We start from the raw sequence: 24,384 nt of genomic DNA on the forward strand, positions 1-24,384 counted from the left end.
TGAGTTGCTCATGTTTCAGTTGTATTGGGATCAGGTCAGAGAGGGGGTGTCTTCTACTTCTAAAACTTGGCTCTAGCACGTGTTGATTGTTCACTTGGAGCTGTGTATTGATAACAGAGGATCTAGCACGTGTTGATTGCTCACGTGGAGCTGTGTATTGATTACAGAGGATCTAGCATGCGACGATTGTTTACTTGGTGTTGTGTTTTGATTACAGAGGATCTAGCACGCGTTGATTGCTCACGTGGAGCGGTGTATTGATTACAGAGGATCTAGCACGTGATGATTGTCCGCTTGGAGCGGTGTATTGATTACAGAGGTACTAGCATGTGTGGATTGTCCACTTGGAGCTGTGTATTGATTACGGAAGATCTAGCATGTGGCGATTGTTTACTTGGTGTTGTGTTTTGATTACAGAGGATCTAGCACGCGTTGATTGCTCACGTGGAGCTGTGTATTGATTACAGATGATTTAGCATGCGTGAATTGGTTACTTGGGGAAGTGTATTGATTACAGAGATTCTAGTTCTTGTCGATTGTCCACTTGGAGCTATATATTGATTACAGAGGATTTAGCATGTGTCTATTGTCTCCTTGGAGCTGTGTATTGAGAACAGAGGACCTAGCACGCATGGATTGTCCACTTGAAGCTGCATATTGATTACAAAGGATATAGCACATGCCGATTGTTCACTTGAAGCTCCTCATTGATTACAGAGGCTGTAGCATATGTCGATTGTCCACTTGGAGCTGTGTATTTATTACACAGGATCTAACATGCTTGGATTGTTCACTTGGGGCTATGTATTGATTACAGAGGATCTAGCACACATCGATTTTCCACTTTGAGCTGTATGTTGATTACAGAGGACCTAGCACATGTCAATGGTCCACTTGGAGCTGTGTATTGATTACGGATAATCTAGCATGTGTAGATTATTTACTTGAAGCTGCTTATTGATTACAGAGGCTCTAGCACGTATTGATTGTCCACTTGGAGCTGCGTATTGATTAAAGAGGATGTAGCATGAATCGATTGTCCACTTGGAGCTGTGTATTGATTACAGAGGCTCTAGCACGTATGGATTGTTCACTTGTAGCTGCGTATTGATTACAGAGGATGTAGCACATATTGTTTGGTCACTTGGAGCTGCGTATTGATTACATAGGTTCTAGCACGTATCAATTGTCCACTTGGAGCTGTGTATTGATTACAGAGGCTCTAGCACGTATTGATTGTCCACTTGGAGCTGCTTATTGATTACAGAGGATTTAGCATGTATCGATTGTCCACTTGGAGCTGTGTATTGATTTCAGAGGCTCTAGCATGAATGGATTGTTCACTTGGAGCTGCGTGTTGATTACAGAGGATGTAGCACATATTGTTTGTCCACTTGGAGCTGTGTATTGATTACAAAGGCTCTAGCACGTATGGATTGTTCACTTGGAGCTGCGTATTGATTACAGAGGATGTAGCACATATTGTTTGTCCACTTGGAGCTGTGTATTGATTACAAAGGCTCTAGCACGTATCGATTGTCCACTTGGAGCTGTGTATTGATTACAGAGGCTCTAGCACGTATCGATTGTCCACTTGGAGCTGCGTATTGATTACAGAGGATGTAGCACATATTGATTGTCCACTTGGAGCTGGGTATTGATTACATAGGATGTAGCACATATCGATTGTCCACTTGGTGCTGCGTATTGATTACATAGGTTCTAGCATGTGCTGATTATTCACTTGGAGCTCTGTCTTGATTAGAGAGGATCTCCATCAGCAAGTACCCTCTGGGCTTGAGGTCGCTTTCCTCCGTTGTCACTAATCATATTTTTTGTGGGTTATTCCCACACTGAGATGTACAGAATGAATGTCTCTGCATGACACCAAGGCCACCATTGGGTTGGTGTTTGGCTTCATGGACCTTCCAAGATGGGTTTCAATAGCAGAGACACGAGGATCCTCTACTCTTCGTGAGTGCCACTGGATTCCAATACACTTTGTACGCTTCTGAGGCGGGTTTTTTACAGGTTGGACCTCAACTTAAAAAGTAGGGGAGTGAGTAGTGACCATTAGTGGTGACCATCGGTCTGAAAGAGTAGTTCAACTGTGGTTATATTTCAGTGGTCCAAATTCCTTAATGATGTGGATCTCACATGTGTTCGGACAGTTAGTGGTTAAAGTGGTCAAGGTGAGCTGTGTTTTGTTTTTTGGAAATTTATGTGCCCACGTCACAGACTGTTAACTGATGTCCAGGTAGTTGTATGCATAAGGCTTCTCTGGCGTTTGGTCTCCAACTGACCAGGAGGAGCATCCTTGCTTTCTGCCAGAATGTTCGTTGCTGTTCAGTTGGTTTAGATTGCAATCACAGAAAATAAATGCACATGGCATCTGAAGGTCTATGTTGGTGTCATAACGGAGATTAGAAAACCTATTGAGCCCCTAATCCGTGCTTACTGCATGCATGCAGAAAACAGGTCAAGGGGAGGATTACGCCAGCCAGAATGCTGCATTTTCTCACCATCTTGGGCTCTTCGCAGGGGTTGTTCGCTTCAGGGGTGCTGTATAGGCTGTGTAGTTTCCAGAGTGAGGTGGTTACCTGAGGCAAGATACTTCATTATCAATGGCAATGATGAACATTATACCTTTCTTGATTGTCACATATTTCTTGATAATGTGTGTTCGGAAGAGACACATATGGTCTTTTGCTATGTTGCCTGTCAGCCAGACTCAGCATCTCTGTGGCTATCATTCCATCATTTTGGGACGATGCCCATCAGATATTTTGTCAACAGCTCTTATAGGAAGCAGGCTCAATGGGCAGTAAGAATTATTAGAGGTCCAGGAGCCCCTTTTCGAATTGGAACTATGATGCTTCCATCTCCAAACTCACATTCTGTGTGGGGAAGGTGGTGGCAATAAAAACGACTTTGGGCAATGTGGTCCACCATTCAACACAATATGTGGGGAACTACAGAGGAAATAAATGTGATCTGTGGACATTTCTTACTTCTAAGTAGGTTCTAGGTATTGATTTACTTTAACTCTTGTTGGGTGCAGTGTTTATTTTTTAATGGTTTGTGGACCTATGAACTGGATATGGACTACCTGCACTGTACAGTATTTGAGCGAGATTGCATTTTCTGTAGTATCTGTTTTACCCGGTATCTCAAGAGATCTGGGCCAGTTGACTAGCCCACTTACTAGTGTCTGTGTTGTCCTTCTGCGCCATGCATCATAGGGCCTACCAACTCCATAGGAGGGTGACTAGGTGCAGACATTGATACTTTCTGCAGCAGGAGCACAGGGGTTATTCCGATCAAGGACACATTCTATGCACCTGATGACGCAACGATAGGTCACTTTGTTGATTTGTTGATTGTGTTGGAAGGTCTAAGGGGCTGTCCCTTTACTTGATACAGCCTGGCAGCAGACAGCAGTTTGTGTTAGTTATTCAACTGCAGCATTCTGGGGAGAGTGAGCAGGGACTCTTGCACATTAATCAAGAGTGTCAGGATTTGAACCTTGAGTAGCTATAATTACTAGCTGATTCCTCTTCATTGTCAAAGTCCCTACACAATGAGGGCTAGCTATGTTTGAGGAACAGGCAATCACCCTGGTCCAGGGGCACCAACGTTTTCTGTAATAAGAGTTACTTATGTGCAATGAGAACCATCATGAGCTATTAATATTATTTGGGTTGTAATAGTGACCACATCAGATAAGATTGCATTAGCAGCCATCTTAAGCATGTTTATTACCAGCAATGATCACCTCAGTGCAGCAGGCATGGTTGCCAGCAGTAATGTAAAAAACGTGGAATGCCTCTTCCGGGATAATACATAGCAGCCATTAATGCAATGCCCGGATACCATGTTAATAATATTATTAATAATTCTTCAAACCATATGATTTATTACTAAGATATCAGCTTTAAACATATTTTAGAAATGCAACCATTTATCTCCAGGCATCAGGTGATGAGTTCTGAAAACACACAACTTTTTGTCTCAAATACACACTTTTAAATTTTGGTATACATATATTAATTCAAACAAGACCAAACTGCTATGTAGGAGGCTGGGCTGCACACAGAAAAGATTCTTTCAAGTAGGTGAAGAGCTACCAGTAGCTCATGAACTACCCGTTCGAGAAGCCTGCCCTAGGTCAATACATTTTTAAAATACATGTGCTAAAGACATACATCGTTAAACTGAGTCCTACTTCTCTGTCGATAGATTCAGTTTTGTCAAATCGTAGGATCCAGGGCCAGCACAGATGTTTATTTATTTTTGATTTATTTTTATTTATAACGTTTTATATAGCGATAGCTAGATCTGTGGGTATCTGAGCGCTTTACACACACAAAGGAAAAGAAAGATTGCATAACATCGCAGGACATGAGGATGCATAAAGATATAAGCAAAGGCATAATACTTATGTATCCAGTGAGGGGAGAAAGACGCAGGTGGTTGACACAGTCAGATAACCACCATCCTTGAAGGTCATAGTGAGGGGGGAGTCCATTAGGTTATACACAGTCAGATGACCACCATCCTTGAAGGTCATAGTGAGGGGGAGTCCATTAGGTTATTGATGCCTAGGATGGTTGACTTGGTCGGTAAAGTATTGGTTGAGGAGAAGGAGTTTCAGGCCCTTTTTGAAGCAAGAGAAGGAGGGGTTGCATCTGAGGTCAATAGGGAGTGCGTTCCACATCCTGGGTACGTTGCCAGAGAAGGACCGACCGGCACTGGGTCGTTTTCTTTTTCAGTTTCGGAGGGATGAGAAGAAGTGAGTTGGTGCTTCTCATAGTTCTGGATTTTCCTGCTTTTACTAGTTTGCTGTTTAGGTAGTTTGGGGATTGGGTGTGAAGGGCCTTGTGTGTGATGCAGGCCAGTTTGTAAATATATCTACCTTCCATGGGAAGCCAGTTGAGTGTGTTGAGGGTTGGTGAGATGTGTTAAAATCTTTTAACATCAGTTATGAGTCAGGCTGCCATGTTAAGGACTGACCTTAGTGGGGCTAGATGAGCTTGTGGTGACCCTGTTAGGATGGCATTTCCATAGTCCAGTTTAGAAAGGACTAGAGATTGTACACTGTGGACGAGGGATTCGGCTCGTCGGCTCTCCGTTACTTTCCAGAACTACAGACATCTACACTTGCCCTGTATTTTGAGCAAAATTATGAGGGACTGCCTACCGAAAATTCGGTTCTTTCTAAATATTGGAGAGAAACCTATACCTTTCGCCAATTGAATTCTATTGACTAATACATAAATGTCAACTGGACTTCCTTTTGAATATTTGAGCCCTGACGAAGTTCTTTGAGAACGAAACGCGTTGGCTGATTATTACTTTTAACACTACAGAGAAATAAAGGACATATTCTTGAATTGATTTGAAGCTTACTGGCTTTTTTGGTGCACCTTCCTTTTTGTATGAAGGGATTGTACAATTGTCTTGAGATCATCTTGAGGAATGAAAGGTTTAATTTTCTGGAGGTGTTTTAGAGAGTAAAGCGCAATTTTTGCAGAGTTCTTGATGTGGTCCTTCATTGACAAGTTCTTGACCAGGGTAATGCCTAGTGACTTTACTTAGTCAGATAGGACGAGGGAGCAGTTTAGAGCATCAAGCTCCTTGATCCAGTCTTGAATTGGTTGGTGGTTACTTTTCAGAGAGAACAGTATTAATTCCGTTTTGTCTGGGTTCAGTTTTAAGTGGTTTGTGTTAAACCAGGTTTGGATCTTGGTTAGCGTGACATTGAGGTGTCGGATGTCACTGGGTGATTTGATTTTGTAGTACATTTGTGTCATCTGCATAGAGGTGGTATTGAACCCCTGCTTGTTTCAGAATAATTGCAAGGGGTTCCATGAAGAGATTGAAGAAGGATGGTGAGAGAATCGATCCTTGCGGGACTCCAAGTTTGACTTGTGTTGGTACAGAGAGGCCGGAGTTGATCTTAATCTGTTGCGAACGGTGCTGAAGGAAGGAAGTGAACCATTCTAGTACTGTGCCATTAATGCCAGAGCGCCTCTGCAGAGTTTCAAGTAGAGCTGGATGGTTTATTGTGTCAAATGCCGCTGATAAGTCAATAAAGATGAGGAGACAGGCTTCACCTTCATCTAAGGCTCTGTGGATGTCGTCTGCAATATTGAGCATCGCTGTTTCAGTGCTACAACCTTTCCTGAAAACCCGACTGAAAGGTGTCGAGAAGGTTGAAGTCGTCAATATGCTTGTTAAGTTGTTGGAGAACGCACTTCTCCAATGTTTTAGCTAGAACCGGAAGGTTCGAGATAGGTCTGAGGTTGTTGAGCTCGTTGGGGTCAGCCATTGGTTTCTTGAGTATAGGTGTGATTTGTCCTAGCTGAAGGAATTCTGGGGCGCAACCTGATGTGAGAGAGGAGTTGATTTTTGTCCAGAAAGGGGCAAGGAGGTGGTTGAGTTGTTTTACTATTGTGGATGGGAGGGGGTCCCTAGTGTGGGGAGTAGGCTTTAAGCTTGCAATTATATGGAAGACTTCGATTTCCGACATGAGTTTGAAGTTCGACCAATTAGCGTCATTTTTCAGTTGGAAAAGGGCCTGGTTATCCGTGGTATGATTTCGATCTGTTTGGTCAGGGGTGGTTAAAGGGGGGCAGGTTGCGAGGGAGGGAGGATTCGAGGTTTGGATGAAGGATTGCTCAATTTTTGTGACTTTATCTGTGAAGAAGCTGGCGATTTTATTTCTTGTGGGGGTGTGCCGTTTGTTTGACTTTTGACAATGTTGAAGAGTTCTCTAGGTCTATTTTTCGCCTGGTCTAGTTGGCTGCGGAAGAAAGTGGCCTTTTCTCTAAAAATGTGTTTTTTATATGCCAACCGGGTTGATCTAAGTTGCGCTAGGTGAAGAGTCGAAGGGTTTGGTCTCCAAGTCCTTTCTGATTGTCTGAGTTGTCTTCTGTCATTATTAAGATCCAGGTTGAACCAAGATTTAGATTTGGTAGATCTCAAATGTTTGAGTGTTAGTGGTGCTGCTTGATCTAACACCTCTGTCATTGTGGAATTAAAGTTGGCTGTGAGGTCATCGGCCATCATAATGGAAGGCTGGGCTTGCAGATGGGCATGAATTCTGGATTCAAGTTCAGTTATGGGCACTCCTTTGATGTTCCTGGTCCAGTGCTTAGGTTTGTCAGGTCTTATTGGTTGGTTTCTGACATGTGAGTCAATATTAAACAGTATGAGGTGGTGGTCAGACCAGTCAATGGGAGAAATCGATCTCAAAGAGACCAGCTCATTTTTGGTGATGATCGTATCCAGAGTTGCTCCTTTGATGTGTGTTGGTTCATTGCAGAGTTGTTTGAGGTGGGTAATTTCAAGCAGGTTGGAGAGGTTCTGGGTTGTAGTGTCTTCAGGGTTGTTCCAGTGGATATTGAAGTCTCCCAGGAACACGTCTTCCTTGGCTGTTAGGGAGAAACGAGTTATTAGGTCGGTTAGTTCTTCAGCGCAGAGGGTACGTTCACCAGGAGGGTGGTAGAGGGTGTGAAATTTGATAGGCGTGGTGCCTTTGACTGTAAGTTCAACACCTAGGTACTCAAGAGTCAGGTTTTCTATGGATTTTAACCTGGAAAGCTGTATTCATTCTTTAAGAATGATAGCTAGGCCGCCACCTGTTTTGATTGGTCTGTCGTGTCTGATGATGTTGTAGCCTGGGGGGGGGGGGGGGGTGAAGGTCTAGGATGGGGGTAGAGTGATCGTTGAGCCAGGATTCTGTGAGGAATGCGATGTCTATTTCTTCCGGGAGCATAACTTCAGCAATATCTGTGGCGTGTTGTACGGCTGATCTACAGTTGAGGAGCATGCATGATAGATGCCGGGCGCCTCAGTGTTGGTGTGTGCTGTATGTATAGAAGTGTATTGAGCAGGGGGTCTGGGCGAGAGGACAGGTCTAGGGATTCTATTAGTGCTCACTAAAACTGGGATTGCAAACGGGGCCAAGTTCTGGCTAATTTCAAGTTAAGAGTTGTTGATATCATCTGCTTCTCGTTCTGAAATGGGTCGGAGAGCTCGGCTAGGTCGATGTGCCTGATTCCTCATAGGATTGGTGGGCTATGGGGTGCCACGTGGGTCCATGGAAGAGGCTGTATGGGGGAAGGTGTGCAGTTACCCAGAGTGTGTGAGCAAGGAGGCTTAATCCGGTTTGGAAGGTTTTGCTGTAGGATATCTGCCGCTAGGGAGTCTATTTTCTGCTCCATTCGGGTCAGCAGCTGGGTAAGTGTGCTGAAAGGGCATGTTGCCTTCGTCGGGGACAATGTATGACTAGGGTCTGTGGAAGGAGAGGGTACTAGGTTGTGGGATTGAGTGGCATCATTGGGGTTAGGAGTGGGGATAGATTGGACGTGAGGAGTCGGGGCACTCCAGTCATGAGGTTAGGAGGAGGCGTTGTGGGTCTTGGGTCCAAGGGAGGGGAGTGAGCAATGGTAAGGATGAAGTCCGTGTCCAGGGGATTTGCAGTGTGATTAGAAGTGGGGTGGTTTGGGCATGTGGTGTGTCGGGGGGGGATGTTGATGGGAACTGTAGTTTTCACTTCAGCATTTCATCTGGAACAGACAGAGCAAGTTCTTTTATCTGGTTGGTGACTGGGGAGGAGTGCACAGAGGAGAGGTGCTCTCTCTGCTGAGGGAGGGGACTAAGGGATGTTTGCTTTATGAATTGTCTCAGCTATGCTGCCTCAGCACCTCTGCACTGAGTCGGCTGCTATGCAGAGCTTTACCAGATGAGAGGCGTCGGCTAGCTGAGAAATCTCCCAATCTCTGCCTATGTCCCCTTGAGTGTCGGGCCTGATAATTTTACTTCTCTTCATTGGTCTCTGGTCAACTCTTTATTTAATTTAGGATGTATCTAATTACATGCTGTCTCTTTCCTTGCAGCATCCTTGGGGACCTCACTTCCAGGTAAAGGATATATTCACTGATAACCAACAAAAACATATGAGCTGTCTCAGTAATGACACCAAGTCAAACCCGCCAACAACTTACATCACACACACACACACAAGCACACCCATGCACACAGTGCACACACACATCCACCGACACTCCCACCCTCCCACACATTATCTCTCTCTCTCTCTCTCTCTCTCAATCTCTCTTTCTCTCTCTCTGTCTCCATCTCTGGCTGTTGTATGCACTCCCACTGGACACATGAACTAAGTTATTTCTCTTTCTCTTTGAAGGGTACATGCAGGCACTCATTTTGTACAACTGCATCTGATGACATTAGTACCGCACACATTAACTGAGGAGATGCACACGATATACACAGTATCTAAGAGCAGATTGGCTGAATGTACTCACAGAGTTCTGATGGCACATCATACTCACAGAAGATGCACACATGCACACGATACACACAGTGTGTAAAGGCATGCATAGGTCACAGAGTGGCTGAATGTACTCACACTATACACACACCGTACTGGTGCCACACCATACTCACGGAAGAGGAGGACACACACAAGATACATACAGTGTGTAAGGGCATGCATCGGTCACAGAATGGCTGAATGTACTCACACTATACACACACCGTATTTGTGGCACACCATACTCATGGAAGATGAGGACATGCACAAGTTACACACAGTGTGTAAGAGCATGCATAGGTCACAGAGTGGCTGAATGTACTCACACTATACACACACCGTACTGGTGGCACTCCATACTCACGGAAGATGAGGACACGCACAAGATACACACAGTGTGTAAGGGCATGCATGGGTCACAGAGTGGCTGAATGTACTCACACTATACACACACTGTACTTGTGGCACACCATACTCACGGAAGATGAGGACATGCACAAGATACACACAGTGTGTAAGGGCATGCATGGGTCACAGAGTGGCTGAATGTACTCACACTATACACACACCGTACTGATGGAGCACCATACTCACGGAAGATGAGGACACGCACAAGATACACACAGTGTGTAAGGGCATGCATAGGTCACAGAGTGGCTGAATGTACTCACACTATACACACACCATACTGATGGTGCACCATACTCACAGAAGATTAGGACACGCACAAGATACACACAGTGTGTAAGGGCATGCATAGGTCACAGAGTGGCTGAATGTACTCACACTATACACACACCGTACTGGTGGCGCACCATACTCACGGAAGATGAGGACACAAACAAGATACACATAGTGTGTAAGGGCATGCATAGGTCACAGAGTGGCTGAATGTACTCACACTATACACACACCGTACTGATGGGGCACCATACTCACGGAAGATGAGGACATGCACAGATCCTGAGGGTCCTCGCACTGTACAAAAGGAAGCTGAGGGCACCTACACCGTAAACATACAATGGTTGAGGGTACCCTCTAGCTTATGGCACATACACACAGCACAGAGGACACTCACGCTGTACTCACAGTAGGCGGTGGCTCATACCCTGCATGTAGGGAAGTGGAGGGCATTTCCAGTGTACACACTAGTTTTGGGCATGTAGACAAGTAGCTGAAGCAGATACACTGCTGAGGGCACTCACCCAATCCACACTAGTTTACGACAAGCACTCCACGAACAGCAGCTGAGAGCATGTTAACTGCACATACACTAACTTACAATACATGCAGGATAGTATTCTGCCTCCCAGGCGCCGAGAGATCCCCTTGAGGATGATTCGTTGCGCCCTATAAATATTAAATATTAATATATATAGCTGAAGCATGTGCACCATAAACACAGAGTAGCTGAACTCATTCACACAGCATACACACTCGCTCACGATAAATACATCATGCACACACAGTAGCTGCAATTTCACAATCCTAATTCACCACTAATCCTTTATGGGTTCCTGAGTAGCGTGCTACTCACCGAAGAAGTGATTCGACACCTCGTCAGGGGTAATAAGCGCTATAGAAATGCAGTTATGTACAATACGTAGGACTCAATCACCATGCACACAATAGCTGAGGCACATGCACAATAAACACAGAGAACCTGGGGCGCTCACACCCTACACACTGGCTTACAGCACACAGAGAGTAGCTGCAAACACTTACACTGCAAATACAGTATTTCCTTGCACATACAGATATAAACCCACAGCTGCTAATCGCACTCACTCTGTACAACCAGTAGTGGCGGTGACATACCCTCCAGAGGGAGTATCTTCATGGCAATGTACTGATGGGGAGTCTGAGTTTAGTGCAGTGTTTTGTGTGATTTCTGTGTCTCTATGGAAAACATTGCAAAGATAATCCTAGTCTTAATCCTCTGGCCTGGTCCTCACGCACTGTCCTGGCCTCTCTTTCAGTGATGTCGCGGTGGAGTTGCCCCTCACTCTGATGCATCCCAAGCCTTCGGATGGTGAGTGCGGGTCTGATACACACCTGGCTGAAGGGTGGGGCATGTGGCAGAAGAGCAAACTGAGCTATCAAGGATTGACTTGCACCATAGTTCCTCTGTGGGTATCTCGTTGCCAACTCTCTGGTGCTTCTGACAATATAAACATCATTGCCTCATTCATAAACACCTACGCTACTTTCTACCCATGTCGTATCTGCAGCCCCGCCACGGAGTAGGTCACACCTTGCCTTACCCCGATGCCCACATAAACAAGTGACCTACTCTCTTTTTCATAGATACGCTTACTACTCATTCTGCCAGTACAGAGCACCTCGCACCCTCAAACCTCGACTACTAGTATCATGGAAAAGATGCAAGTCTTACACCTATCCCTGGGGGGGGGGGGGTTACATATGCACATGCCCCCCATCACATCATATGCAAAATTCCTCCTCTCTTTATTGTAACCAATCTTCTGCAGAACCACACTTTTTAAAATGCCCACTCATCACTTCCCATTCTAAACACAAGGGATCTGGTCTGCAAAGATTTAGCTCAGCCCCTCCAGCTTTCAATCATCACAAGGCTTTTTAAAAAGAGAGTATCCCTGGGATAAATATACTCATTAACAAGCAATGTTTTCTGACTTTCACACATATTTATAACACACTTAAAATGTCTAAGGCTCCAAACAAAAGCTGATAATCACAAATTTTGCAAACACCCAAAGGTGCTTCATTACATAAGTTAATTTGTGTTTAACAAAGGATTGACCTGTCCTTTGTGTTTGACTAGGACAGGTTCATAAGATTATAAAAGCACTGTCAGAAAAAGTTTCAATACACCTTTGCAGAAATCCTGCAGTACCATCCTCACCAAAGGTTTGAGAGGGACTGTTCATATCAAAGTGCACATTCATTTCAGGGGTGCCACCTGCTAGAGGGAGCTGGGACTCTCATCTGGTGATTGGAGCCTCGTGAATACTGACCCAGCAGGAGCTGTACTTCGGCCCTTGTCTTCTCAGTAGAACAGCTTTGCACTTTGTCACAGGTGTGCAGTCCTTGGCCATGACCTTCGCCACAGTCCTTGTTTACGTGTGGCTCCTCTCAGGCCCCAAAAGGACCAGGTCCTGTGGACACAAAGGGCTCCTTCCTGCTCCATTCACTGGATGCGAGTTGAAAATCCGACACATGGACTTGGTTTTGCAATGGTTTATACCACGAGGGACAGAAAATGGACAGGCCAGCGAAGGGGAGCATGCAGAGAAGGGGAGTTAGCAGCTCAGACTGCCACAAATCCTTGTGGCATCAAAGGAGGAACAAGGGCACCCAAAGGAAATAGACAGGGACCTTGGGTAGATACGTATTACAGGAAACAGTGGTCCCTGAAACCAAACGATAGAGCAAAAAATGAATATAGTCAAAATTGAAACTATATTTTAGCCAGTGTCCAGCCGGGCATGGCAACTTTAATAAGTAGAAATTCTTGACAGTGAACAGGGAAATGTAAGTAGAATTCGGTGGGACACAAGCCTGTATCCTCTGACTTACATACCGAGTAAACAGAAAATGACAAAACACATTCAGGCAATTACAGTGATGTTTCTGTGACAGATAATGAATAACGAAACATCTGATATTCAGACTGCCACCTTCACACTATATTACATACAGCAATATTTATGGTGTAGGGTGGGCAACAGAGTCGACGGCGTTTCGATCCTTATGGGAAAGATACAGGATCATCATCAGGACTAAATTAGTTAAATTGCCCTTATTTGGAATGCCTGAGTAAACATTAAACATAAGGCAAACGTACAACCAACATAAATATGGAAAAAACAATAAAAATAATAAAGGGGAGGGAAGGGAAAAAATGGAAAATAATAATCAATCAGTTGGTGATTACAATAAAAACAATACATTTCGCATCAACCAGGTACTGCGTCAGATCAGGTGCTCATTCAGGTGTGCATTCTTATGTAAAAGTGACATCGCAAGTGGTTGTTTAATGGCGACTAATGTCTAAACAGAAATATGAAAGATAGACGATTTTAAAGGTTACGTTAGAAATTTATTAAATTAAAAAAGACATTTAGGACAGCCGTGGTTCGATAGTCACTAGATGCGCGGTACGATGTGGACCCGTGAGGCGTACGAGGACGTTAAGTGAAGAGGGGTGGTGGGGAACGAAGGTGAAGAGGGGATAAGTGAATAGGGAATTACCTCATGTTGCCATGGAGGCAACGAAAAAGATGGCGAATCACGAAAAGGTACCGTTGAGATAAGGGTACGAGTTTACGGTAGGGCAATGCCTGTGAAATAATAGAAAAACATAAGAAGGGCGATAGTGACTATCGAACCACGGCTGTCCTAAATGTCTTTTTTAATTTAATAAATTTCTAACGTAACATTTAAAATCGTCTATCTTTCATATTTCTGTTTAGACATTAGTCGCCATTAAACAACCACTTGCGATGTCACTTTTACATAAGAATGCACACCTGAATGAGCACCTGATCTGACGCAGTACCTGGTTGATGCGAAATGTATTGTTTTTATTGTAATCACCAACTGATTGATTATTATTTTCCATTTTTTCCCTTCCCTCCCCTTTATTATTTTTATTGTTTTTTCCATATTTATGTTGGTTGTACGTTTGCCTTATGTTTAATGTTTACTCAGGCATTCCAAATAAGGGCAATTTAACTAATTTAGTCCTGATGATGATCCTGTATCTTTCCCATAAGGATCGAAACGCCGTCGACTCTGTTGCCCACCCTACACCATAAATATTGCTGTATGTAATATAGTGTGAAGGTGGCAGTCTGAATATCAGATGTTTCGTTATTCATTATCTGTCACAGAAACATCACTGTAATTGCCTGAATGTGTTTTGTCATTTTCTGTTTACTCGGTATGTAAGTCAGAGGATACAGGCTTGTGTCCCACCGAATTCTACTTACATTTCCCTGTTCACTGTCAAGAATTTCTACTTATTAAAGTTGCCATGCCCGGCTGGACACTGGCTAAAATATAGTTTCAATTTTGACTATATTCATTTTTTGCTCTATCGTTTGGTTTCAGGGACCACTGTTTCCTGTAATACAAATCCTTGTGGAGCACTGCACTACCACATGGGGTGAAGGGCCTGATTCACAAAGGGCCTCCACACTCGTGGTGGAGGCTGCGCATTCGGTAACTGCAGTACAGACGTCCCGCCACAACTGCAGGGCCTCCGCCACAAGTGCTGAGACTCCCCCATCACTGTGGGCCTTCCACCAAAAATGCGGAAACTCCCCCATGACTACGGGGCCTCCGCCATGGGTGCAGACACTCCCCCACCACTGTAGGACCTCCACTACGAGTACGGAGACTTCCCCACAATTGCAGACCCTGTGCTACGAGTGAAGAGACTCCTCTATGACTGAGGGGCCGTCGCCATGAGTGCGGGACCCTGTCATGAGTGCAGAGATTCCCCCACAACTATGGGGCCTCCACCATGAGTGCTGAGACTCCCCCACGACTATGGGGCCTCTGCCAAGAGTGGTGCAGAGACTCCCCCATGACTGCAGGACCTCCACTACAAGTACGGACACTTCCCCACGAATGCGGGGCATCTGCCAAGAGTGCAGAGACTCCCCTGTGACAGAGGGGCCTTCGCCATGAGTGCAAGACCCTGTCATGAGTGCAGAGATACCCCCCACAACTGTGGGGCCTCCACCATGAGTGCTGAGACTCCCCCACGACTGCGGGGCCTCTGCTATAAGTGCAGAGACTCCCCTCTGACTGTGGGGCCTCCACCACAAGCGCGGAGGCTCCCCCATGACTGCGGGGTCTCTGCCACGAGTGCAGAGACTACCCTATGACTGCAGGGCCTCCGCCATGAGTGCAGAGACTCCCCCATGACTGCAGGGCTTCTGTCACGAGTGCGAGGACTCCCCCATGACTGCGGAGCCTCTGCCACAAGTGTGGAGACTCCCCTATGACTGCGGGGCTTCCGCCATGAGTGCACAGGCTTCCCCATGACTGCAGGGCCTCCGCCACTAGTGCAGAGACTCTCCCACGACTGCAGGGCCTCTGCAACGAGTGCGGAGACTACCCTATGACTGCGGCGCCTCTGCCACAAATGTGGAGACTCCCCCATGACTGCAGGGCCTCTGCCACAAGGGCAGAGGCTCCCCAATGACTGCCGGGCCTCTGCCACGAGTGTGGAGACTCCCCTATGACTGTGGGGCCTCTGCCATGAGTGCAGAGACTCCCCCATGACAGCGGGGCCTCTGCCACGAGTACAGAGACTCCCCCATGACTGCGGGGCCTCTGTCACAAGTGTGGAGACTCCCCTATGACTGCGGGGCCCCTGCCCCAAGTGTGGAGACTCCCCTATGACTGTGTGGCCTCTACCACGAGTGCAGAGACTCCCCCATGACTGCAGCGCCTCTGCCAAGAGTGCAGAGACTCCCCCACGACTGTTGGGCCTCTGCCACGAGTGTGGAGACTCCCCCATGACTGTGGGGCCTCTGCCACGAGTGTGGAGACTCCCCTATGACTGCGGGGCCTCTGCCACGAGTGCGCAGACTCCCCCATGACTGCGAGGCCTCTGCCACGAGTGTGAGACTACCCTATGACTGCGGGTCCTCCGCCACGAGTACACAGACTCCCCCATGACTGCAGGGCCTCTGCCACAAGTGCTGAGACTCCCCCACAACTGCAGGGCCTCTGCAACGAGTGCAGAGACTCCCCCATGTGTGCTGGGTCTCTGCCACGAGTGCATAGACTCCCCTATGCCTGCGAGGCCTTCGCCCTGGCTGCAGGGCCTCCGCCACAAGTGCCGAGACTCCCCTATGACTGTGGAGCCTCCGCCATGAGATGTGGAAACCCCGTCACTCTGGGGCCTCTGCCACGAGCGCGGGGACTCCCCCTTGTCTGTGGGGCCTCCCCACGAATGCGGGACCCCCGTCCTGACTGCGGGCCTCCACCATGAGTGCAGGACCCCCGTCACGACTGCGGGGCATCCACAATGAGTGTGGAGGCCCTTTAAAAATTGTACCCTATATGTCTAGGGGCCATCCCAGTCCTGGGGTACCCCCATCTCATATACTCAAGCACTCTGATGCATACCACATACAAAGAGGGGGCCAGTTATGACACACTACACTGTGAGACCTTTTCTTGCTGTCTGAGGGCAGTCGGAGGTTGTGTGTCCAAAATACAACAAGTGAAGTTGTTTCCAACTGGTGTCCTTGGGTTCTACTACTCTCAAGATAGCAAGGTTGACCAGTTCAAGAAGGTGGTGTGAAATTAGACCCCCAGAATGTAGTTTACAGAATCATAAGTGCCAATAAAGTTACCATCCTGTCAGCTCCTTACTCCTGAACAGAAAGGACGTTTTTATACATAAGTTTAGAGTAAGGCACACAGAATTAGGACAGCTGAAGATACACAGAGATATCTAGCACCTTCGTAGCTAGAGACCTGACCCCAAACAGGGATGTATCTCATAACTACTAAGCGATATGATTACGGCTAACACTGGGCCTAAGGGCCACGCTAGTGTAGGAGTGATGTCTGCAAAGTTTCTGCAAGACTCCACAGTGCAGCCAAAGCCAACAATCTGCAGTCCTAGGGAACAAAATACAGCAGCAGTTTCAGAGATGCACTTCAAAGGCTAAAGGGAGGTCCTTGGGTTTTCGTTGCATTGATCGTGCTTTGATGGGCTTTTCTTTAGTTTTTAGATGAGGTTTTGTGCCGGAGGCATTTAGTTTAATGCAGCAGGCGCTGTGAAAACGTGCATGGACCCACCAGGCTAGCACTGACCCTACCGTCCAAAGATCGAAGTCACCGCCCTAAAATGTAGCTTGTCCAGTCTTGGTGCCCTGTGCTGGGGTTCAGTTCACTCAAGTCCAAATGACCAGTAGCCACTGGACAACTAATTGACGATGGCACTTTTTTGTGGGCTGCAGCGAGCGCAAGGTAAGTTTACTTTTTTTTTAATTTTATTTTCCCTCGTCGACGTCTGTTGCCTTCCCCCCCCCCCCCTCCCCTGCTCTTACCTGCACTGGGCGACAAACTCAGGGACCACCCTGGGTGGCAAGAGCTCTAGCTACGCCACTGGCAAAGTCTGAATATCCATTTTCAGTAATGGTCTGTTCAGGAGCCTGCATCTAAAAACCCACTGGTCCCAGTCAAGGTCTTTTAGGGGCGGGGACAGCCACAAGACAAATCTGGAGATTAATGAGGCACTGGGGTCCTCATGGTGGCTCAAAAAAAGAAACTTATAAAACTGCTTGGGCTAGAACAGGAATTTAAAATCTTATAGCATCAAAGTGTCCTCCTCAAGCAAGCCCCATTGATCCCCAGGGAAACCACAACACATTGAGGGGTAACTAGAGAGAATGACCCAGGCTCCCCTGGCCTGGGAATGGTCAGGGATGAAGCAGGCTCACCCTGTTGGCTTATACCGGATGAACGTTCAATGAGCCCAGATTGCTCTGCGCTGTAGTTAATGCTTCCCGGTCAGCTCGCTGCTGACATATTGTAGACAAAAATATTGCTGTACTAAATATCACAAAAAAAATATCGATGACACAAATATCAACTTTACATACTTTGTATGTAAGGTACAAAAAGATCCACTACAAAAATATCATGGACTAAAATATTGTTATTAAACAGGTAAATGTATCCAATTTAATTGCAGAATGGTTTATTGGACATCTGCAGGGAGAATTGACAATTATTTATTTGTACTAAAATTAATAATTACATGAAGCAATATGTTTTAAAACAAAGTATATCAAATGTAAAATATTTACCATTACAGGAACATTCAAAAATAAATGTAAAAAATAAACATATAAAATAGAAAACATATCAATACATTTTATAAATTAAAACAAAACAGAAATATATCATTTAACATAAATGTAAGCACATTATGAACATAATATGGAAATAAATACAATTATGAAATAAGCATAAATAATAATAAAAATAATGATAAAACATAATTAACACTATATATTAAAAAAATTATACAAAACATAAAACTATTAAAATGAAACAATAATAATAAAATAATATTACTCAACAAATACACAAAAAATACAATGAAACTAAAGTAACTATAAAGATAATTTGCAGAAATATATGTAATAAGTTTTAAAAAATCTAATACTAAAATAATTACAATTGGAAGGGTCTAATTCACTATTACCACTCCAAAATAACTAAAATGTTGGACTTTGGAGCAGTCATAGTTACTATTCGCACTCCAACCTGACAAACAGTCGGCGCAGTGTTGGACTTTGGTGGGTGGGGTCGCATTTACAATTGCCCTCAAGTATAAGCAACGGTAGAGAAGGTGTTGGACGTTGTAGAACTTAAATTTAGTATTCCCACTCCAACAAGAGCAACAGTAGGGGAAGTGTTGGATTTTGGAAGAGTCAGATTTACTATTTCCATTTCTTCAACCCAAGCAACTGTAGGGAAAGTGTTGGACTTTTAAGAGGCCATGTTATGCAGTTCCACAGCTGGGTAAGCAATAGTAGGGAAAGTGTTTGGTCTTTGGAAGGCTCAGATTTAGTATTTCCACTCCTGGAAAAAAACGAAATTTAGATAAAATATAATTGTAGTTCAACAAATATACTACAAATAGACCCTATTTCTAACATTACATAATTTATATGAATAATAAACAATTAAGGTTACAACATTAACATTTTATTTTTATAAATAACATATTTTAAAGTATTTACAAAATAAAACTATTTACAATATATATTTAAAAATCTTTCCTCCCTACTACCCTAAAAATCCAATAGCCACAAAAACAAATAAAAATAACCAGAAAACATAATATTACACATTAATTTAAAAGATAGTGCTATACAATGAAATATTAAACAAAAATAATAAAACATAATACAATGAATGAATATGAAATATTAACAGCAATTAATTTACATAATTGTTACTCTTAATTAGACAATTAACAGTAAAATATGTATCACACCATCTATTAAATTATTTCTAAATAAAATAATTGGGCTGTCCTTATGCAGGGCAGGGGTACGTGTGCATCGGCCTTGGCCCCTCAACTGGAGTTGTTTCTGTTACCAGCTCTCAGCCTCGGCAGAGGGGACAGTGGTCAACCACAACAAGATAGGGGATTTTAGATCCCCCATTGACACCAGAGCTCTACTCTGCTGTCTTATCTCCTTCAAACTGGAATCTCTTCAGTAGGCACACAGGATTGTCTGGCTCATTGATGGACAACATCCAAAGAGCTGTCCAGAAACTATGAAGGGCAGGTCAGCACGGCTTCCCTAAGCCATGCAGTGGACTTTTATCCCACTATATACATACTTACATAGTGAGACCCTGTAGGCACTCCTTAAAATTGTCTCTGGGTAACAGGCCGGTTTCTTTCTGCTGTCTGCTAACACCCACCATTAGTAGTGACAACGCCTATTCCTGGGACCTTTGTTAAATCTGGGTGTACTCCTATCACTCAATAGAGTCTATTTGAGAAATTGGGTTGTTGTCTGAGGGGGTGTGAGCACTTCTCAAGCAACAGCCATAATCCCTGCCAGATTAAACCACAAAGAGTCACTCAATTAACCTGTGCTTAACCCTCTGGCAGATTGACACACAAGCATTCAGGCTTAACTTAGAGGCAATGTGTAAAGTATTTGCACAGCACACAAACAGGAAAACGTGAAAACACAACCCAAGAAAAATCCTACGCCTATTAAGAAAGATTATGTGTAATGTAATAAATTATTTCACACCAGAACGACAAAATCCAATCAGTAGCATGTTTAAAGATTTAAGGTAAGTATAGCACCTGAAAGCACAAAGTGCCACCCACAGTTATCTGGTCGTGCAAGACGAGGTGAAAGTCACAGGCTGACTGCGGTGAAGTGTAGACTGGAAACATGGACCAGGTAAGCCCTGCTGAAAAAGTTACCTTCTAAAGTCTAGCGCGAAGAGTCCAATTCGTAGTGGAGGAGGCCCTGAGGAGCAGGCAGAGCATCACACAATGGTCGTCGCTGCAGAGCGAAGAGCAGGCTGGGCCTCACAAGAGGTCATTGCTGTAGTGCACATACTCTGCCAGGCATCGCAGACGGTCATTGCTGGAGATTTGCGCTGGCGGTCACCTTCGGCTGTCAATGCTGTAGTGCGAAGTGCAGATCTCACATTGCCGGCTGTCACTGTAGCGCAAACAGTCGGGTCCACCAGAGCCTCGTGTTGGAAGATGGCAAGGGCGGCGAGATCTTGGCACAAACGGGCTCGTTCACAGTTGCAAAGAGCCCAAAACTCCAGGAATTCTCCTTTTCTTCAAGGAGGAGCTCAACTGATGCCACACCAAGGGTCCAGGACCTCGGAGGCACCTCTTGGGGATCAGGAATTCACTCCAGCAGAGGCCTGCAGGGCTCAGGCAGGTGCGGTTGCAGGTCCAGTTGCCGCAGGTCAGCTGGGCAGTTGCAGTGGGGCCTCTAGAACGTTTTGTGTTCCTGTAGCTCAGAACAGGAAGTCACCAGTCAGCTGACCCTTGGGGTCACTTCAGCCTGGGATGAAGGGAGCAGGGCCAGTCTTCGTTTTCAGCCATCTTGGCATGCCTCAAGCAGAAGGGCTGCAGGTTGTCTTTCTTCTGTATTATTGACAGCTCCAGGTGTGTACTGAAGAGTGGGTCTGAGGGTCCCATTTGTATACCTAGTGCCCCCTTGAAGTGGGAGAAGCTTCTGGAGTTTTGCCCCTATAGAGGTGTCTATAATTACCTGACTCCCTGTCCTGGTCCCAGTTTGTCTGGGGGCATAAAATGCTGGTGTGAAGTCCTTTGTGTGCGAGCTGAGCCAGTGCCTTTGAAGTGCAAGTGTGGTAGTTGACAGCTCTACACCCCTCCTTCCAGAGAGGGTGCATCCTGCCAGCACCCAGACCCTCTATTGTGATGCTGTTTGGGAGAAATACACAAATGCCAAATGCTAGCTACACCCAGTCATGTGACCGAGGAACAGGCTGCAGGCACCAAATGGTTTGGACAAGAAAATGCCAACTTTCTAAAAGTAAAAAAACCAAAGCAGTTGGTGGTTGTGTTTCTTTTTGTTTTTTACTTTTTTTCACAGGATCATTCTACTTAATAATCATGGCCTGTAAATCAATTAAGGCATGTTACCATGTTGGCATACATTATTCAGTATTTTGTCAAATTTCTAAAAGTAGCATTTTCAGAATTGTGACTTAAATCCGACTTTACCTTTAAAGAGGGTTTTATATTACCATTCCTCAGACACCAAACATGACTTTCCTACCTACTCTCAAATAAAACAAAAGTTATCACTTATGAAATGTAATAAGGTAACCCAATGCTGTCCTATGGGAGAGGCAGGCCCTGCAATTGTGAAAAATCAATTTATGAAGCTTTCACTACCATGACATGTAAAACTTAAAAGTACATGTCCAACTTTTTAAATACAATGCGCCCTGCCCGATAGGCTGTTTAGGGCCTACTGTAGGGGTGACTTACATGTATTAAAAGTGAAGGTTTAGGCCTGGGAAAAGGTTTCTTTTGCCTGGTCGAAATGGCAGTTTAAAACTGCACACCCCGGCTGCAATGGCAGACCTGAGACATATTTAAAAAGGCTACTTAATTGGGTGGCACAATGAGTGCTGCAGGCCATCAAGTAGAATTTAATTTACAGGCCCTGGGTAATTGTAGTACAACTTTATTAGGGATTTATAGTTACATTAAATGTGCCAATTGGGTGCAAGCCAGTTCTGCCATTTTTAAATGAGAGAGCACAAGCCCTTTAGCACTGGTTACCAGTGGTGAAGGGCACAAAGTCCTAAAAGCCAGCAAAAAAAACAGGATGAGAAAACAGGACGGTGAAGGCAAAAGGTTTGGGGTAACCCTGTAGAAAGGTCCAAGTCCAACAGTCTAGCACTCTGTTAGTGGACAACACAGAACATTATGTAGAGAACTCCGCAGGCGACTCACACCTTGAGTCTCGACGGTGGGGAAACATACCTCGTGGTGCAGAATGAGGAAATGAGGGGCTGGTTGTAGCGTGGACTGCGTCCCGGGCGCTTTAGACCTGACGAGGAAGAGTGTGAGGCTTCTCTCCCAGCAAGGAATTGGCATCTGTTCTGCTCTCTGTGTCCTTGTCTCGTTGTGCGTCTCCTGCAATGAGTTGTTGTTTAGTGTCGTTGCCTCTCTCCACCTAAGAAGATGCCTGCCGACACGGGTGTTAGGCGTGTGAAGTGGGCCATTCCTTTTCATAGCTTTTCCACTGGATGTTTAGTGCAAGACGGATCTTCCCACAGTAAGTTTTGTCTTCAGATGTCCTCGTCTTCAGACTGCCGCTTCTTTCTGACCTCTACTTCATGAAGGAGGGAGCACAGCTACAGTTTGTTTCTCTACATTGCTCGTCGGGGTGTAAAGGATGACGTCTACCTGGAGGTCTGACTGTCCCCAGAGAAGAAGACATCGACAGCCCAAGGGTGACATTTGAAATCAGATGTGGCATTGACAGCCACTTTGAAGTCCACAATCCAGCTCACCCCGTCAATCTGTCCGTCTGAGCCTCTGGTGACACTTTGAGTCTCTCCCGCATGTGATCCAATGTGGATTCATCGACAGCCCGTTCAGCATTGAATGAAACTACCCCTAGTTTCCCTTCAAAGTGTCCTTCCTTGTAAATATGCATCAGGGGCCTCATTCACCCAGAGATGGTAGTTTCATGGGGAGTCTACATGGCAGGGGTCCCTTCTGTACCGAACCCAACCAGAGAGGGCTGAGACTTTACGAGCGGCTGAGGATCACGCGAGTTCGTAATTGCAAGAATAACTTACACTTCTCTCCTTGAGGATTGGCGTCCTAGAGCCGTGCAAAATTATAATTCTGCCTCAAACTTTTCAACTTCATGAATATTTTTTTTAATTCACCAACTTTGCCTATTCCATAAACGATTTTGTGGGAATCGTTTCCCACAAAATATATTTTTTCAAGTCAATTTCTTTTTCCTATGATTTAAACATATCTGTTTTAATATTTGCCAGTGCTGTGAAATTTGTAACGTTTAAAAATAGCATTTAACAGTTTGGAGAATGGTAACTTTGCGTTGGTGCTCAGGACGTCTGTACTCGAGGGAGATGGCACCGCTTGGTGTCCAGAGCTCCCAGCACCGCAGAAAGGGTCTGAGTGTTGGAATAGATGGAGCGGTCCCTGCCTTCGGACTGGGGCCGCGCCCATGTTTTCCCAGTTTTAATTCGCTTTGTATTTCACATTCGTCGTGCCGGATGCGAGGGTAATTTCTGAGCACTGTTTAAGCGGTTTAAAACTCTGGGCATTACCACAACTCCTGAGCTCCGACAGTGGAGGGATTTAAAGTCCAATGTGTGTTCATTTAGGTAAAAGGTATTAACGGAGCTGCTTCTATTTTCAGAGATCCGAGATGTTCTGACTTTAAATAGCTCCACTTCAGCCGCGCGTGGGTTAAAGCCTTCCATATCTGCGCCGTGTAAACATCCCAAGTCTACAGATTAAAGGCTTCTGGCCTCAAGCGCTGCTTTCTCCTCGCGTGCCCCTTAGCAGTGGGCAGGCAGCCAGAGACAACATCTCGCGGTGCATTGTGGGTGTGCTCTGCTGATTGACAGAGACTCCGACATGGACCACGGTTAGGAACCTTGCTTGAAGATAGGCTGGATCTGGTGGCACCACGACCAGCCGCTCTCTCTGCCATGTTCAGATCTGGGGCTGTAATTCAGGCAACAAATGTACATTTCTGGCCACGCAACACTGGTGGACACATCGCTTAGATCACCAGTCGCCAAAACTATAACACCGCACATTATGCGGCACTACAGTCTCAAGTCCAAGAAATATCATGAACCAAAGCCAAACCCGGTATGGATCAGACCAGAATCCTTGACTCCCAGGACCCGGATTACCGCCTTTGTCTGTTTCGCAACAGAATCCATTAATGTGTCCTTCTCTGTTCCGCGCTGCGTACCGGACTCTCACCGCTTCCCCCAGG

The 24,384-nt window shown here is 45.3% G+C and overlaps 1 protein-coding gene across 3 annotated transcripts in view; it reads left to right on the top strand.

Annotated features, from left to right (window-relative positions):
* ARR3 (arrestin 3) overlaps window positions 1–24,384 on the top strand; it is a 140,943-nt gene that overhangs the window by 105,153 nt on the left and 11,406 nt on the right. For all 3 annotated transcript variants that reach the window (XM_085608357.1, XM_085608358.1, XM_085608356.1), the window contains 2 exons: window positions 8,904–8,927; window positions 11,317–11,369. In XM_085608357.1, the coding sequence (XP_085464483.1) occupies window positions 8,904–8,927; window positions 11,317–11,369 (77 nt within the window). The remainder of the gene's footprint in view (window positions 1–8,903; window positions 8,928–11,316; window positions 11,370–24,384) is intronic.

Source organism: Triturus cristatus, chromosome 5_2, assembly GCF_964204655.1.
Source record: "Triturus cristatus chromosome 5_2, aTriCri1.1, whole genome shotgun sequence".
In the NCBI taxonomy this organism is placed as follows: Eukaryota; Metazoa; Chordata; class Amphibia; order Caudata; family Salamandridae; genus Triturus; species Triturus cristatus.